Source organism: Sciurus vulgaris, assembly GCF_902686455.1.
Source record: "Sciurus vulgaris genome assembly, chromosome: 12".
Lineage (NCBI taxonomy): Eukaryota > Metazoa > Chordata > Mammalia > Rodentia > Sciuridae > Sciurus > Sciurus vulgaris.
In genome coordinates, this window is record NC_136473.1 from 27,842,267 (window position 1) to 27,859,272 (window position 17,006).

General features: G+C 38.0%; 1 protein-coding gene across 1 annotated transcript in view; it reads right to left on the reverse strand.

Moving 5' to 3' along the window:
• Positions 1 to 1,668: 1,668 nt before the first annotated feature.
• Positions 1,669 to 17,006, reverse strand: part of LOC306641908 (uncharacterized protein) — a gene marked incomplete at its 5' end in the record, with an annotated part of 274,212 nt that continues 258,874 nt past the window's right edge. Inside the window, one exon of the mRNA XM_079107261.1 lies at positions 1,669 to 10,710. Coding sequence (XP_078963387.1) covers positions 10,587 to 10,710 — 124 coding nt within the window. The 3' untranslated portion in view covers positions 1,669 to 10,586. The remainder of the gene's footprint in view (positions 10,711 to 17,006) is intronic.

Here is a 17,006-nt window from a genome sequence, read left to right on the forward strand (position 1 = left end):
AGACTCAAGCTCCGAGAGTAGGTCTTGGTTTTCTAGCAAAAGATTAAAGCTGAAGTGCACAGTTATTAGTGTATCAAGTCTAAATAAAACATTCAAGATTGGAATATATCCTCCATCAGACAACTGGGCATTGGTGGTGCACACCTGTCATCCCAGCAGCTGGGGAGGCTGAGACAGGAGGATGTTAAGTTCAAAGCCAGCCTCAGCAACTAAGCAAGGCGCTTAGCAACTCAGTGAGACCCTGTCTCTAGGTAAAATACAAAAAATGGCTGGGGATGTGGCTCAGTGTTTAAACACCCCTGATCAGGTTCAATCCCAGTACTTCCCCCATAATAAAAGCCTTTATCAGATTTTTGATTATTTGGATAAGAGGGTGCTGACTCCTCTGCTGCCCCTGAAATTCTACCTCTGAGGTCGACCAGATGGATCCTAACCCTCAGTGACAGTTCACATTAGCTGTGTGCTGTGACCCAGCGTGACACCCTTTTCCTCTCATTTTTAGTTAGGAGTGAACATGATGGTATCCTACACTACTGTACAGTTAGTTTTTAAATGTCCTCTTAGATTGGGGACCAAGGCTTCATCATTTTATAACCCCGAGCCTCTCACACACCAAAGATAGGTGACCCTGCAAGAGCATGGAGTGAATAATGCATGAATACAGCACGTGCGGATCTTTACTCAAAGGGGTTCTACGCTCCATTTTCTGCATCCTCCGCCTGACTATTACGTGCTTCCGGCAACTTCAACACACAAGAGGAAGTCACGGGTCACATGCTCAGAGGACAAGCAAGCAGTATCACATGTGACTGTTCAGACGTCCTTGTCACAGGCAAGTACCTCTAATTCTGCTGAATGCATCTGACACTAGGATCCTTGTAGAAGGAAAGTGTAACTTAACACTAGTCTGTAAAGGAATGCAGGGTGACTCAACTCTAAGGTAACAACCGGCCCAATAAATATTTCATTCAAGGGTGACTATAGTTCTAAGGAGACAAAGTCATCGTGGTTTAAAACCCAGGGAAGAGCTAGACGGCAGGCTAGTCCCTCTACATTTTTGCCCAGCTCACTTCCTGTCCCAACCTGGGCGGGAGGGAGGCTGGTGAGGTTTTGACCTCAAATATTCAGGAATTGACACTATTCTTTTTTAAAGCAGTGGGTGTTAATCTTGCAAACAAATATCAGTACAAACAACTCTCAGGAGGAAATCACTAGAATATAAATAACTTTGATAAGTTATGTGATTCATCTTCCTTTCTAAAAAGGAAAATAAAAAAAGGAAAACTAAGTCACAAAAATTTCTTTTAAAAACCATCATGAAAGCTCTTTCCTGATCTTCCTTGATAACACATTCTCATCTCTCTCAACAGTAACATTTAAATTCACATTTTTGTCTATGAAAATTTTTAGCCTGTTTCATGTTTTTTCCTTAGAAACAGACATGAATGAAATCGCTTTTCAAGTCATGTCATTATGATTTCAACTTTCTCCTCTTCATCTTACTTAAGCTGTTTTGTTTTCTTCCTCCAGCATCTTAATACAACCTATTTCCTAGATATTCAATTATTTTTCCATTTCTTTACAGGAAAACTTCCATTCAAATAGTTTTAAGCACATTTTATTTATATCTCCACTTAACCAAGAATAGAGTACACATCCCTTTAACAACTTATTAGTTTCAAGAAAAAAAAAGTGAGTGTTTTGCTTGTGAACTCTACTGGTACTTTCTAGACTCAAGAGAAAAGAAAAAAGTACAGGTGGTGTTTTTACTTTTAAAATTGTTTTGATAATTAACTATTTTGTCTTTATATAGAAAAAAACAGTTTTCCCCCTTTAATCCCTCCAGAACATTAAACAGAGAAAAAAGTAAGATATTTATAGTTTATATCCTTCTAAAAGGGGTTGGTTCATGGCTTCGGTGAAAGAATGTAGGATCAGAATCTTGATCCTTACCCAAATTCTGCTACTTAGGAGATCAGTGACCTTTGGCACAATGTTTCACTATCCATCATTTCCTCATCTATAAAATGGGGTTATTATATGTTTCCTTCCTTCCTGAGTAGATGCAGAATGTTGGTTTGGTCTAACTGACCTGTGTTTTCTGATTAGCAAATCTATTCTGCATACCCCACCCCTCTAACAAAACAAAACAAACGAAAAAATCCCTGCCTCTTGCTCTTACTGTAACTTCATTTATGGTGTCTTGGTTTACAAGATGAATGAACAAAGATACACGGTGTGTGTGTGTGTGTGTGTGTGTGTGTGTACACGCATATATATATATGGGGGGGAATATTATACAGTCTTAAGAAGGAAATTGTCATACATGACGACATGGATGAGCCTTAAGGACATTAAGCTAAATGACTTAAACCACCTACAGAAGAAACAATGTGTGATTGCCCTTACACGAGGTATCTAACTTAGCAGTCAAGATAATAGAAACAAAGAGAATGTCAGTTGGTCAGGGGAAATGGGGGGCTGTTATTTAGATGAGTACAGAGCTTGTTTTGTAGGATGAAATGGTCTAGAAATCTGTTGCACAGCAATGGCAGTACAGTGACACTACTGAACTATTCACTTAAAAATGGTTTCAGAGGGTAAAAGGCAAACAACCTTCAGTAGAGTTATTTTAAGATAAATTGAGAATCAAGTGAGATTTAAAACAAAATTAAACCAAAACAGCAGACTTTATTGGGCCCTTTCATTAGCGATCACCTTGGTCACCTTATAGAAACTACCTAGCCAAGGTTGTGTCCCCACAGAGACATTCAGATGACAGCAGGGGCATTTTTTGTCCTGATTGCCCTCGGAGCCTTCTGCACCCCACTTGCACTGAGGTTTGTCTGCTCATTCTTAAAGTATTTGGATCCCAGGGCTGTTGGTCTAACACTCAGCACTGTTGATCACAGTGCTCAGCCCAGTGACACACATTTCTAGCTATCACCCTTCAACCACAAGCTTCTGGAGAGAGAAACCGCATCTCAGATTGCTTTTCCCCTAACTCCCACTCAACAGTACAACTTAGTCCATCAAATGTTAAGTGAGTGGAATAAAATCCCTACCAGATTTGCTTTTTTCTTAAAAAAAATTATCTTTGGGGGGCAGAAACTCAGTAGATCAGAGAGGTTGATTAATTTAAGCTCTGAATAGAGGTTTTTGTGTTGTTCCCTATTCATTTCTGGTAGAGAAAAAGGAAGGGAAGAATCATGTATTTATAGCTGCGTTTACAATGATACAAAGATATTCAGTTACAGCTCTTTGAGAAAGAAAAAGGCTTGAACCATAAAGTTTATAATAATCCTTCCCCAATCCATTTATGGTTTTGAAATAGCCAGAAGTCTTTATTATGTTAACATTCCTTCCAAGGGTTCTTAAACAAGAGTACAGTTTTAAGTGTGGGCAAACCTTAATCCTCTCCAACTTCCATTAATAAAAACCATCAATGTATCTTGCAAGACTGTTGAGTTAGAATATCAGGTTCTTTTCAAAATGTGAGACTCTCATCCACAAGAAATTTAAAACTAACTCACAGGTAGATTGCCAAGATAAATATAATCCTGCAGAAATCAGGAGCCATGTAGGATTTTATTCCAGAAATATTCAGGTGTTAGAAAACAGCCTGTGGGAAGAAGGCAGGAGGATTAATCTTCCCTTGACAACTAAGGGGTCTATTCTGGTGTGACAGAGAAGAAGAGATCTTTACCATCATGGACGGAGCTCAGAGTCACAGTTCAGGAGACCAGATGCATGCCTTGGTTGTGGGGACAGATGAGAGTACAATCTGACCTGCCACAGTGAGCTACTGGGAGACCAAGGGAAAGCGTCAATGTCAGTCACATCCTGCTCAGGTCTGCAGACACTGGACACAACAAGTCTGTCTTACAGCACTTACCAAAAAATTAGAAACGAATAATGCTAACAGGATAGTGGCCCTATAAAACGGCATATGGAGACTATACTTAATTCAAAAGAAACCAAGACTTTGGTTTTGTAACTTCTAATACAGACTTCCCATTTGACGTGGAACTCCTTGACAGCAGGAACCATACATTCCAGTACAGTTGTAAGAGGCCCAGGGCAGGAGGAGAAGATTCTAGGACTCCTGCATTTAACATATGTCAGCTCATTCAGTTATTACTGCAACCCTGAGAAGCAGGACACACTAACATTTTACCAATGGTTAGGGTTAGGGTTAGGATTAGGCAACACTGAGCTTACCATGTAACTTCTCAAGAGGCCAAACTGCTAGTCCACAGCAGAGATGGAATGTTTCACTGAGAGGAGTTGCCACAGAGACCAAGTGACCCATGACACCTTCAGTATTTCCTATCTGATCCTTCATAGAAAAAAAAAAATTGCTAATTTCTGGCTCAAGGCTTCAGACTTGGGAGGCGGGAAGGTAACACTGCCAGAAAGAGAAAACAGGGAAGAAAGGGTTGGAAGGAAAAGACAAGGAGTTCCATTTTAAATCGATGGCAGAATTAATAGAGGTGCCCAAAGGAGGAAGAGCCGAGATGCTAACGTGAGGGAGGGAAGTCAGAACCAAAGGCGCAGATTTACAGTGATGTCTGAAGCCTTGAGTGGAGGAGATGGAAAAGGAGAGGATGGCGGTGGTTTCAAAAATCACTATGTTCAAAGGAAAACTTACACAGAGATTTCACTCTAGAACATGAGTGGGAAAGAGAGCTATGAGCTACATCCTAGATGGAACACCCAGATCACAAGCTGTGGGACACCCCTTTGCCTCATGGGATCCCCTGGGGACTCTCCAGAGTTGGACATGCATACTAGTAGCTCGCCTAAGGCCATGAACAGCAAGCAGCAGGCTAAGGCGCCAGCGTTTGGGTGGATGGACTTCCACATCTCAGCAGAGGGGACCAAAAGCTGATACACACGAGACTGAGCAGGAACAAGCAGAGTGGCAGCAGTAGTCGGTTTTGTGTTACAGCCAGTGCCTCTAGAATGGAACTGACTTTCTAGAGAAGGAGAACAAGGGGAGACGTCCCCTTGTTTGCAGACACATCCAGGAGAGCTTAATGAAAGGTCAATGGATTTGGTGATCAGAAGGTCCCTAGAGAACATCGGCAAAAAGAGACAGAAATCAGTCTCATGGTGCGAAAGAGTGAGTGAGGAAGGAAAAACTGGGAGGAGGAGGATAAAGTCTGGGTGATGAGGTAAGCAGAAGGAGAGAAGGAAAAAGGATGCTGTGGAGGCTTTCCTTCTTCCAAAGATGTAAGGAAGAAAAAAAAAAAAGAGGCGTGGCAGATTGTTCACAGAAAATAGCTGCAATATACTCCTTTGACTGCTAGTCTTGGTATTTCCCATCTGCACCAACTCCAAGCTTTGCCCTGTGACTTGCTTTGGCAAATGACACACAATAGACTTGATGTCACCTGTTGATTTTTGTTCTCTTTCAATGCCACCCTGAGCCCACAGGTGAACAAGCCCCACCCAGCCTGGTGGAAGACAAAAGACCTCAAAGAGGAGAGCAAACCCTAAGGATGACAGCCACCAACCCTCAGACATGTGTGACAGGTCATCTCCTGGTAAGAGCTCACCTATCTGCTAGCCATTGTTACCCGGGAAAGAACTACAGTCAGCTTTCAGCCACCAAGCTAAGACTGGATTGTTCTACAGTGAAAATGAGAGAATTTTTCTCAGTTTTGCAAGAGCATGAGCGAGAATGATGCTGATAGTATCAATAATCAACAGTATTTCAGAATGCCATAAAAACAGAGCTTTGCTTTAAAAAAAATTCTTTCAAATAGTTTACAATGAGCAGTAATTGGGCATTAAGTGTTACTGTTGCCATTACTATTATTGTCAACTAACACTGGAGGGGACCGGAACAAAGGCAGTCTTAGTGCCTGGGACTGTACCTACCCAGCCATAGCATAAGCAAATGCAGAAGCCTAACCTAGGCCTCAAGGTATTCTACACACTTTTTATTTCCTATGCATAAGAAAGTTCAAGCTAAGTGAATGTACGCATGCTGCTGAAAAGCAGCCTTGTTTTTCTAACATTTCGAGAAAAATTTATAGACATTTTGACAAAAATTTAAATTTCAGTAGATGGGCTAGAAGTTGAGGAAAAACTCAGAACAAAAAGAGAGAATGATTACAAAAGAACTCTCTAATCAAACCTTTGACAAACTAGAGAGCCAGAAAAAAAGGAAAATACAGGGGAAGAGATTATCAAAGAAAAATAGATTTCTAGAACTAAAGCGACTGGCCCTTCACCTTGAAGGCAAGAGACACCAAGCACGAGAAGCAAAGATCCACTCGGAAAGAGATCAGACCAAAATGTCAAAATACCAAAGAAAGAACAGTTCTCAAAATATTAGAATTAAAAAAGCCAAAATCATACTCAAAGTCAGAATGCCACCAGCAATCATAACACCAGAGCTGGATGGTAGTAGACGGCACAAAGACCTATCTTTATGAAACTGACAGAAAACACTTTTTGTCCTTGAATAATATACCCAGCCAAACCATTCATGAAGGTAGAATAAAGACATTTCTAACTGGTAGGATTTCAAAAAGTTAACTTTTTTTCTAGAAGGTTCCATGTTTTCTTGCTGCCAAGTTTTTACTCACACTGTTCTCTGTGCTTTCCATCCTGATGGCCTAGCTCTACTTCACCCCCTGCTTTCTACTTCCGGAGGTAAACTTCACATATCTATCCTGTGAGGTCTAATTTTAAGCCAACATCTCCTCCAAGAAGGATTTTCTGTTTCAGCAAGCAAGGTACATTTTTTTTCTTTTGGATGCTCACAGTCCTCTCTAATCTCACAAGGAACTTGAATTCCATTTTTTTTATTATCATAACTTTTCTCCCTAAACAGCAGAAGCTTCCTACAGGCACAAGACCTGTCTGTTTCTCCTTTGTGGCTCTGGTCTTATAGTCCCTCTTACATACCAACTGTGCCATCAATTTCTATAAAATCCATTATGTTCTATCACTCTATATGTATGAGACATTATAAAAATATTTTATAGGTGTCCTATAAAACTTTGTATGTTTTTATAGGAGTCCTATATCTAGGATGATGGACATAATTGGTCACTGTAGTAGACATTCAATGACAATAACAATGACTCAAAATTTATTGTTGATCGATTCTACTAAGAATACCACATTGAACCTCTTATATCCATCTCTTCTCCAGCCCTTGCCACATCCATATTTGCCAACTCAGTCTCTACATATAGGGAAGAAAGGATGTTTTTTGGGAAGGGAATAAAGAAAACAAACTGTTCTTTAAACTATAAAGAAGATGATCATATGATCCAGCAATTCACTCTTAGGTGTATATACATGAGAAATGAAAACATATGCCCATGAAAAACCCTGCAAACAAATGTTCACAAAATACATTATTCATAGTACCTAGAAAGTAGAAGAACCCAAATGTCTTCCAATTGATAAACGTTTAAAAAAAATTAGAATATATGCTCAATAGACTATAACTTGGCAATAAAAATAAGGAAGGGCTAATACATGCTATAGTATGAACATTAAAACAGTATGTAAGTGAAAATCGCCCATCACAGACTTATATAATGAGTCTTTTTATGTGCAATATCCAGAATAGCAAAATCGAGAGACAAAGTTGAATAGTAGCCTCCTTAGGCTAAGAGGATTTGGAAATAATGGGGAGTTAGTTACTGCTAGTGGGGATTTCTGTATCAATTCTTATATCAATTTTAGAAAATTTTTATTGCCCCTCCAAAGATTTCAACTCTGAATGTACTAGAAACCACTGATTTATATACTTTAAAGGAGGAAGTTATAGCTCAACAAAGTTGCTTGTAAAGAAAGAATGTGTAAATAAATTCCTATATGACTCATCTTTAAAGCAATCTTAAAGAACATCAACTTGAACAAGGCAGGGTTTGCAAAGTATGTCAAAACTAGCCAAGATCAAAACACATATTTGGGATCAGAAAACACCAAGTTAAAAAACAAGGTCATGTCAGTTGATATTTACTTGCCTCAAAATTAAACATAAAATCTGTTTCTCATAGAGTTCAGGAGAAGCCATAACAAAGCATAGTGAGGAGTACTGGGTTTTATTGGCAGCATAGAGTACCTCCTTATATAACCTTTTTTAGGTCACTTAATTTCAAAAGGCAGTGTCTCTACTTGCCAATTACCTTACCTCATAATGGTATTATTAAGGCAATTAATGGGTAATGTAGTTCATCTTTATATAGGACCAGGATCTGAAAGCATAGCTGAGGTTTATTCCTTTGCATCCATTTATTACATGTGATTTGTAGGGCGAGTAAAAACGCCAACTTATAAAGTCTTTCTGTCTGAGGGATTGTTACATAATAGAGAAAACACTTGATTCTTCCAAAATGGAAGAATTCATATCTTTTTCAACTTTGAAAAAGGTCCCACAAAGTTTACTGATAAAACAAAAATAACCTAATGAAGAACTAGACATGTACAGTTCCTCTTTTCCATTTTTCTTCAAGGATTTTAGAGTAAGTCAGATCTACAAAAACATGATTTTTTTAAAAAACCTTTTTTAGTTGTTGATGGATCTTTATTTTATTCATGTATTCATATGTGGTGCTGAGATTTGAACCCAGTGCCTCACACATGCTAGGCAAGCACTTTACCACTGGCCACAACCTCAGCCCCTAAATGATTTTAATGTAAACTTACTTCCTAGTCCTTTTATAGTCTTTCAGAACACATTTAAATGCTCACCCTGGAATAACTCATTTGAATAAACCAAAGGTTTAAGAGACTGATCCCTTTTTAAAGAGAAACTAATGTAAATAAACTATTTTCATTAAACATAGGAAATAGTCCTTCAGTTATTATGTCTTTGTCTTGATTTCTCTTTTTCTTCCATCTTCTACATCACCTGCAACTGTAAACTTTTTAGGCAGAAGGACAAGCAATGTGAATATGGTTTGATTTAGGATCAAATTTTGATCCATGTTAGCTTGAAAGAGTTCAGAGTTCTCTGCAGCTATGTCATTTAATTCATGACTTAGAATACACAGTCATCGACAAAAGTTCTCCAATCAGATAAAGATTTTGAAAACCAACTTTGGAATACATTGGGGATGTAGGATGACATGATACGAATCTGAGAAGCTGGTATGTGAAAATTACATGAATAAATTGGCTTTTCACCCAACCATCTTATTTCTGGAATACAAACTGTTATTTCTTTTCCTTGACTTTTCCTGACACCGAGGTGCAAAATATAGAATGTTGCATATGGATTCTCAATTGTGACACATTAACGACCAGCAAACTTTGCAGCAATTAACTTTATGGAAGAGTCATTAATTAACTATTATTTAATTTCACTTTCACGGCACTTTCAATGGCCGGTCTTGGTGGAGCAGATCAGTTGATGGCAACTGGGCTACCCCTTGGTGCATCAGCTCCCAACATCACAAAGCTCTCCTAGCTCCTGATGTTTATGAGCTGTCTCGCATTCCCTACCAGTTGAGGTGAGAACACTGTCATGATATACAGAAATACTGCTTTTAAGAAGTCAAGGTCTCCTGGCAGCTCTTTGGTATACTACTCTGGCAGCTGAGCAAGAGGTCATGAATATTACATAAGGACTATCCATGCATTCAAACCAAGTCTCCAAGCTAGGATTCCCATAGCAACACACACGGGTTCTACTCATCTCGGAGAAGCAGCGGTGAGCAGAAATACCGTAATGTTACCCTGATTTTCCTAGCACGATCAACACAGTACTTTTTTTTTCAAAGCAGTTATTATTTTTTTTCCAAACAAAAACCAACCGTGTTAAAATACATTCACTCAGATGATACCAAGTATCGCACAAACATGCCTTAAACATGGACAATAGTTTATGCTTTAGAAATAGCTGTTTTTCAAACGACTCCATGGTAAAAAAGAATTCAAATCATAATTTCATAATTTCATTGTGAAATAAAATTCAGCCTGGAATTAATTCTATATGTCACATCTGATTTCCAGTTTCCCTCCTAGATGTACATATTGCAGTATAATGGAATGAAGGAGGAAGTGCGATCCTCCAAGGGGAGGATCTCTTCAAATCAATAACACCTTTTGCTTTATTATTCAAAAGTATAATGTATTTTTTAAAATATGAGATACCACTATAAAATACAGAGTACAATTTGGAGGATAGATTGCTTAAGATCAAGAAAATAAACATGAACTTGAAGAAAGTTCCCCCCCCCACCCCCATCACAGATTTGGCCTAGGAAAATGAAGTAAAATATTTGGATATTAGATACCATTTTTCCTCTTGATGTATTTAGAGATTCTTCTGTGTGTATGTGTGTGTGTGTGTGTGTGTGTGTGTGTAAATAAACCACCCACCTGGGGAAACAGGATGCTCAGATTATAAAACAAAAGTGAAGACCATTCTTACATATCACACTTCCTTCTACCAAAGGAAATAAATACGCTCTATTAATTTTATCCTTTTAAAATTGGACAATGGAATGCTCTAAAAGAGCAAATGTGGGCTTAGAGAGAAACTTCCACAGGTGGTCCATCACAGCACAGCCCGGCATGCTAAGAAAGGCCTTGGCAAGGAAGAAATGGTTTTACCTTTGCTTTTTCCAACTGTGCCTGGGCCTGTCGCTCAGCTTCTCTACGCACTGCCTCCCGGTCCTCCTCCAGAGACACATCTGAATCGGATGGACGGCTGGTGTAGGAGTCTGCCGAACCCTGGAGAGGAAAATGTATATTTTAAAATAGATTCAATGCATGATGTTTGCATTGGGAAAGTCTCACTGACGTGGCAGTTTGCTTCCTCGATTGTGCTATAAATTCCTGAAAAGATGAGAAAATAATCCATTTTGCAGCAACCCAAGCTGGAAAAACATACTTGATGTTGCAGACCCTTCAGGAGGGTAGTTGTGTCCACCGAGCTACCATTCCTTCCCAAGTCTCATATTCCAGAAACTATTCTTTCTGGAAACCAAAACAAGTACCTTTATAATTAAACCAGCCCAGTGGTGCAGTGCAGAGCTGAAGGGCACTGATGGGTTTCAAGGATAGCTTCAAGAACAATGCACATGCTAAAGCAAGTATTCACAACTAAAAAGACATTAAGCCTACCCCCTTCCCCCAAAAAAATAAAAAAGTCTAATGAGTTATGAACTTGAACTCCCCCCAAATGTCACTGCCTGGATATGACTCCCATTGTAATCTTAAGAATCCTTTTATACCTTTAAATACACCTGCTACCTTCCCCAGCAAAACTGTAATAAGACACTAGCAGCTAGCTTTTCTCCCTCTTTCAGCAACACATTTTAAATCACCTTTACATAGATATGTAATAAGAGCCGTCTCCAGAAAACACCTGCCTGGAATATCTCCTCTGGCAATAAATCACAACGTAAGAAAAAGAGCTCAAAAAATGATAGGAATCTCCCTAGCTCCCTCTCTTGCAGTCCGGAGCATATTAACTAAATCCAACCACCCTCTCTGCCTGCACTCACTGCAACACAGAAAAGCAAAGAAAACAACGTCTCCCCCAAACGAAAGCCCTTGAGCTTACACAGATATCAGAATTCTTCAGCCTTCCTCCCTTGGCTCTTTTCAGAAGCCTGATCCAGGTGGCCTTCATTAGCCAGACAGCGCCTTTAACGTCCGCAGCTGCAGCCCGGGGCACAGATTCTCAGTGCACGCTGAGCCCGGGAGAATCCCAGCTCCCTTCCTATCCATGCTCTAGGCAAAGCCCCTCTGCTCCGTCCCCTTCTGCCAGGGTTTTCACTCCCTGTCCCAGAAGACTCCCATCCAAGGAGATTCTTATTTTCCCCTTCCAAGGGTATCAGCACACACTCGAATTTTTTATATGTCTTTCAAAAAAAAAAAAAAAAATCCTTCAAGTGCAACGGCATCATCAACTCGTTCTAAAGTTAATGCATCTTATTACCCTAAATATTCTCTCCTCTGCTCCCCTGCTCTTGGATTGTTAAGGGAAATCAGTTGTAAGAGGACCTTTAAAAAAAAAAAAAAAACACCTAGTGCAAAAAGCGTATGCAGTGACATTTGCAAGTGCAAAGTTCAAGCCTTATCTTTAGAGATCTGGAGGGGAGGGAGAAGGGGGAAGGAGGACGCACTCCCCGCACTGGGCATGCTCCATATGTAGCCTTTTTACGCAGATGCTCACATCACACTGTTAGTCTATGTTAAATTGCCATTTTACATCCAAAGTGTAAACAGCTGGAAAGGTCTCTTTGCTTCTATAGTAACGGGCACATGGTATGTTTGTCAGGTTTCTGTTTCAGATGAAACCTTCTCTCACCCAACAAAGCACGTAATCATTTTATTTAATAATCTCTATGACCTGCTACAAAAAGTATGTCCTATGTCATAAAGGCAATTCACAGATAATAAATATTGTATACAGTACTGGATGGCAAAAATCAAACTGCTTATCACTCATAATATAATACAGCTCTTTATTGCTTGTGACTTTTCACATAAGATGTAAGACAGAGATTTGGCCATTTAATTAGGACATGGAAGTAATCACAGCCCTATAAAGCAATGAGTTTAACTGAGCTCAAAATGACTTTGAACTGCTTCTCCAACAGAGAAAATGACATTTGAAATAAGCCACTGGAATAAATAACTGAATTGTTATAACAATACATAAGAAATTTCAAAGATTGGTTGATTTGTTAGCTTGTGTTAAGATTCACAGAATACAGTAATTGAGTCTAAACTCTTCTTGTAGATAAGGTGACTGGGGCTCAGAGGAAGGATGTTAAAAGGTTATGAGTAGCTTATACGAATGGACTTTTATTTTTAAGGATTATTAAGAAGAAATGCACACTTCTGGGTTTCTAAAAGTTAAACATAAAATTGAAAAACCAAAATGCACTTATTTGAGTGCAGTGGGAGAAATTATTCTATAAAGTCCCTCCTTCCCCTCCTCCTTTGGTTTCTAGGCTAATACCAATTTTACTGCTCTAAATGCTAAAAATAAATAAATAGAAAGATGGATTACGGATTTCAGAATAAGAGTTAGAGCTCAACTATACCTCAATTTTTTAAAAAATATTTTTTAGTTGTAGATGGACACAATATCTTTACTTATTTATTTTTATGTGGTGCTGAGGATCGAACCCAGTGCCTCACATGTTTGAGGCAAGTGCTCTACCACTGAGCTATAGCCCCAGCCCTATACCTCAACTTAATATCATGACATAAATAGAATATCTATATTGTTATGAAGTGAATGAAAAATGCCTGAGGAAAAGAAATGCATTTTAATCTTTGTTCAAGTAAAATTTACAAGGGACAAATGAATCTTACAACACAGCATACACAGTAGGGGATTCCTAATCTTCCTAGAGGACTTCCTAAACTGGAAAATGACCAAGAAGCACAATTTTTTTTCTCATAAAGGACCTCAGACCCCACTGTCGCCAATCTTGGCATTTTGAAACCCCAATCACCTGGCTGTCGGTTCAGGCCACATCTCAGTGAAGATATAAATTTTCTATCAGCAAAGAACCTCAAAATAACTGGCCATGGTGTGTGCATGCCTGTAATCCCAGCGGCTCACGAGGCTGAGGTAAGAGGATCACAAGTTCAAAGCCAGTCTCAGTAATTTAGCAAGGCCCTAAGCAATTTAGTGAGATGCTGTCTCAAAATTAAGAAAAAAAAAAAGAACCTTAAAATGACATGAGGTACAGAAGGAGAGAAAGAACATATATATGATTTTTTTTTTCATCTCAATTCCTGTTAAACAGAATAAGATTTTAATAGTCAGATGCTAATAGTCAGATGTCACTTTCACATTGCATAATCATTTTGAGAACTGTTTCCCATTTTAAATAATAAGAAATTTTAAAAAATCTCTTCACTGACCCTTGACAATGATCTTTCAAATATTTGCCAAAACTTATTAACCTTTGATTATTTTATGAGCTGTCACTATGAACTAATCTTTAGTTTATTGAAAGAACCAGACTGCTTTCATTCCTTCCACCTGATATAGTACAGACTTTCAAACTATTTTTTTAATTATAGAAGTTATATGTACTGTTGTTAAAAGAGACACAAAGAACCATCACCTTAAATTCTGTACCCAGACACAAACACTATTAAAGAGTAGCATATTTTCGTCTCCAGAGTTGTTTGAAAGTCACCTCCTAACATATGCATTACAATTAATCTCCTTCCTTCTGGGAGTGCGGATTTATACAGTTAGAAGTGATATAGCTAATTAAGCTTTTTTGCCTTTGGTACCATATGGACTTTCTGGGTCATGGTGCCTCAAGTAGTCCTGTCAGGAACATTTGGCAGTCATTTCCATAGCTCGCAAACAGGGTCATTACAAGATGTCCCCTTGATCTCTGCAGTTCCTATAATGTGATTAGTCTTCTGCAGAAGGTTTTGTCTTTCCCTCTTATTTTCACATACCTACATCATTTCCTTGTCTACATCTCAATCTTCACATTGCTAATTGTACAATTCCAGACTGCAGCTTGAGCCTAGGGTCTACTCACAGTGCAACCCAGGATCTTCCTCTTTGATCCTTAGAACTTTCACTGGGAAAAAGGAAAACTTAGTTTAATTCGATTAACTTAAGCTTTTATGAAGTTTTCACTTTCTTTTTCCACTTTTATGTCAAATATTTGCACAAGAAAGCATCGCCCTTTTCCTTTAATGCATTTGTGTGTATGTGTTAAGTTTGCTTTTTTGATGTTATACTCTGTTTCTTAGTCAACATATATTTTCAGCACCAGTTTTCTTGAGTGTTCTTGTTTTTTTTTTTTTTTTTTCTTTTCTTTTAAAGTCAAAAGGATAAGAGTTGTAAGTCTACTTAAAAATGGCATCTTGGATCCCAAATTGTGTCATCTCTTCATATGAAATCTAAAGTGACATTCTTGAACAAAATCAGCTTCTCATAGTACCCCAAGGACTATGATTCTTGACAAGTCTTTGTCCTCTTCAGACTCCATGCACAGAACTTGTGCCAACCCAATGGCAAAGTGACTCCAGCTGTTTCCCTTTAACCTGCCATTAAGAGACAGGACATTCCATTGCCGCATGGGCCAGACCCACATTTTTTAGAATAAAGCAAAACAGACAAGGACCAAAGGGAAAGAATTCTATGTGTATTGTTTGATGGTGGAGTGATAACGCTTTTATTTTTCATTATCATCTCTTTCACAGTTTAGAAGAATTAACTTTTGTTCTGGGAAGCAATCTAGATTTCTTCAGAAATCTTAACTGCAATTCCCTGTTTCATTAGTTTCTTGATAAACTATTCATGGATAATGAGAGATCTCAACTTTTTTTTTAAATAAAAAGATTTATTTAAATTTAAAAGTCAAAGTAACTTATTAAGGAAAATACAGGATGTAGAACAGCATTTCCTTGTTGACCTCATTTTTGTAAAATATATCACATTTTTGTAAAGTACATGAACATAGCAAGGTATAGGCAGTTTTGGGACCCTCAAAATTCAGCATCTAGTATGTAGATAATGACCTTCTCATTATAGTAGGTGATCTGAGAATCATTATAATTATATTTATTCCAACAGTAATAGAGAGACCCCTTCAGAATTCACAGAGAGGAAAGGAATTTGTTGAGGAGAAGCCTAAAAAAGTGGGGGGGAAATGAGAAACAGAATGAGAACATATAGATGTCACATAACCTAATACTGACTTAAAGGTAACATTTTAAATGCTTTTACCACAGAAAATTTCAAATATATATAAAATAGGACAGAAAAATTTAATGAACCCTCATGTATCCATGACCCAACTTCAACAATGAACAACTATGGTCAATTAATCTTTATTCATTTCCATCCACATCTACTATTATTTCCCCTCAACCCTTGGTTACTTACAAGCAAGTCAAAGGTATCATTTCATTTCTAAAATATTCATTATATATATCTAAGAGCTAAGGATTCTCTTAAATCATAACCACACTCCATTAACATACCTAAAATTAGTAATAATTACTTAATGTTGAAACTAACAAGGCAGTATTAAAAATTTCCCCAACTCTGCCACAATTTTAATTCAAAGTTTGGTTTAAAGAGAGCAAAATGAAGTCCATATAAGTCCATTGTGTGATTTGAGTCTCATTAATCTTTAAGTTTGAGAGATCTCAACTTTAAAAACCCAAAGTATATAATGTATTGCGATTAAGCACATCTTCATAAATACTGTGTACTTAGTTTGCAAATATCATAAAATTACTACTCAATTCATACAATAAGTCATGTGATTGACTATCATTTGGCTTGATGTCATCATAGTAACAGTAAAGAATCTTTGTGATCTCATTTCTGATAGTTTTATGATTCCATAAAAGCTAACAGGTTAGTTTCAATTTTATCAAGAGAATGAGAAAAATTTTAAACTTTGTGAAGCTATAGTATGTGATAATGGAGATGAAATTTTGTAATAACCAAAGCCACAATAAAAATCCATAAGCATTTATTATTACTGCTTTGAAACTCTTAAGTGCCATAACTATAGGCTAAATGCTAGGAAGGAGGCTAGGAAAAAAACTTCCTTTCTACACTGAGCTTGATATTCTAGCAAAGGCAGGGTTTTTGTTGTTGTTGTTGTTGTTGTTTCCCCAAGTTAGCAAGAATAAACAATGCTATAGGAGAAAATAAAGACTGAGATAATAGAATGATAAAGCGGGGGACTATGTTTTAGTTAGGGTCCTGAGCTCAAAGTCCAAGATGACACTGAGTTAAAACCCAAAGGATAAAAGAAAATACTTTGCCCTGAACTGTGTTAAGAAAAGAGATGTCCAGGTAGAGGGAACAGCATATGCTAAAGGCCTGAGGACAAGACATGGTTGCATGTTTGATGAATTGCAGAAAGGCCAGTGTGTGATGTGCTACCCTTCAAGGAAATTTGTTTAAGCTTTCTCGGTCCCTTTCCACCCCATCCCACATGGGTACATACCCAAGCAATTCTGCAAGAGACTTCTGCATTTATGCAGCATCATCTCAGAGGGACTTTGTA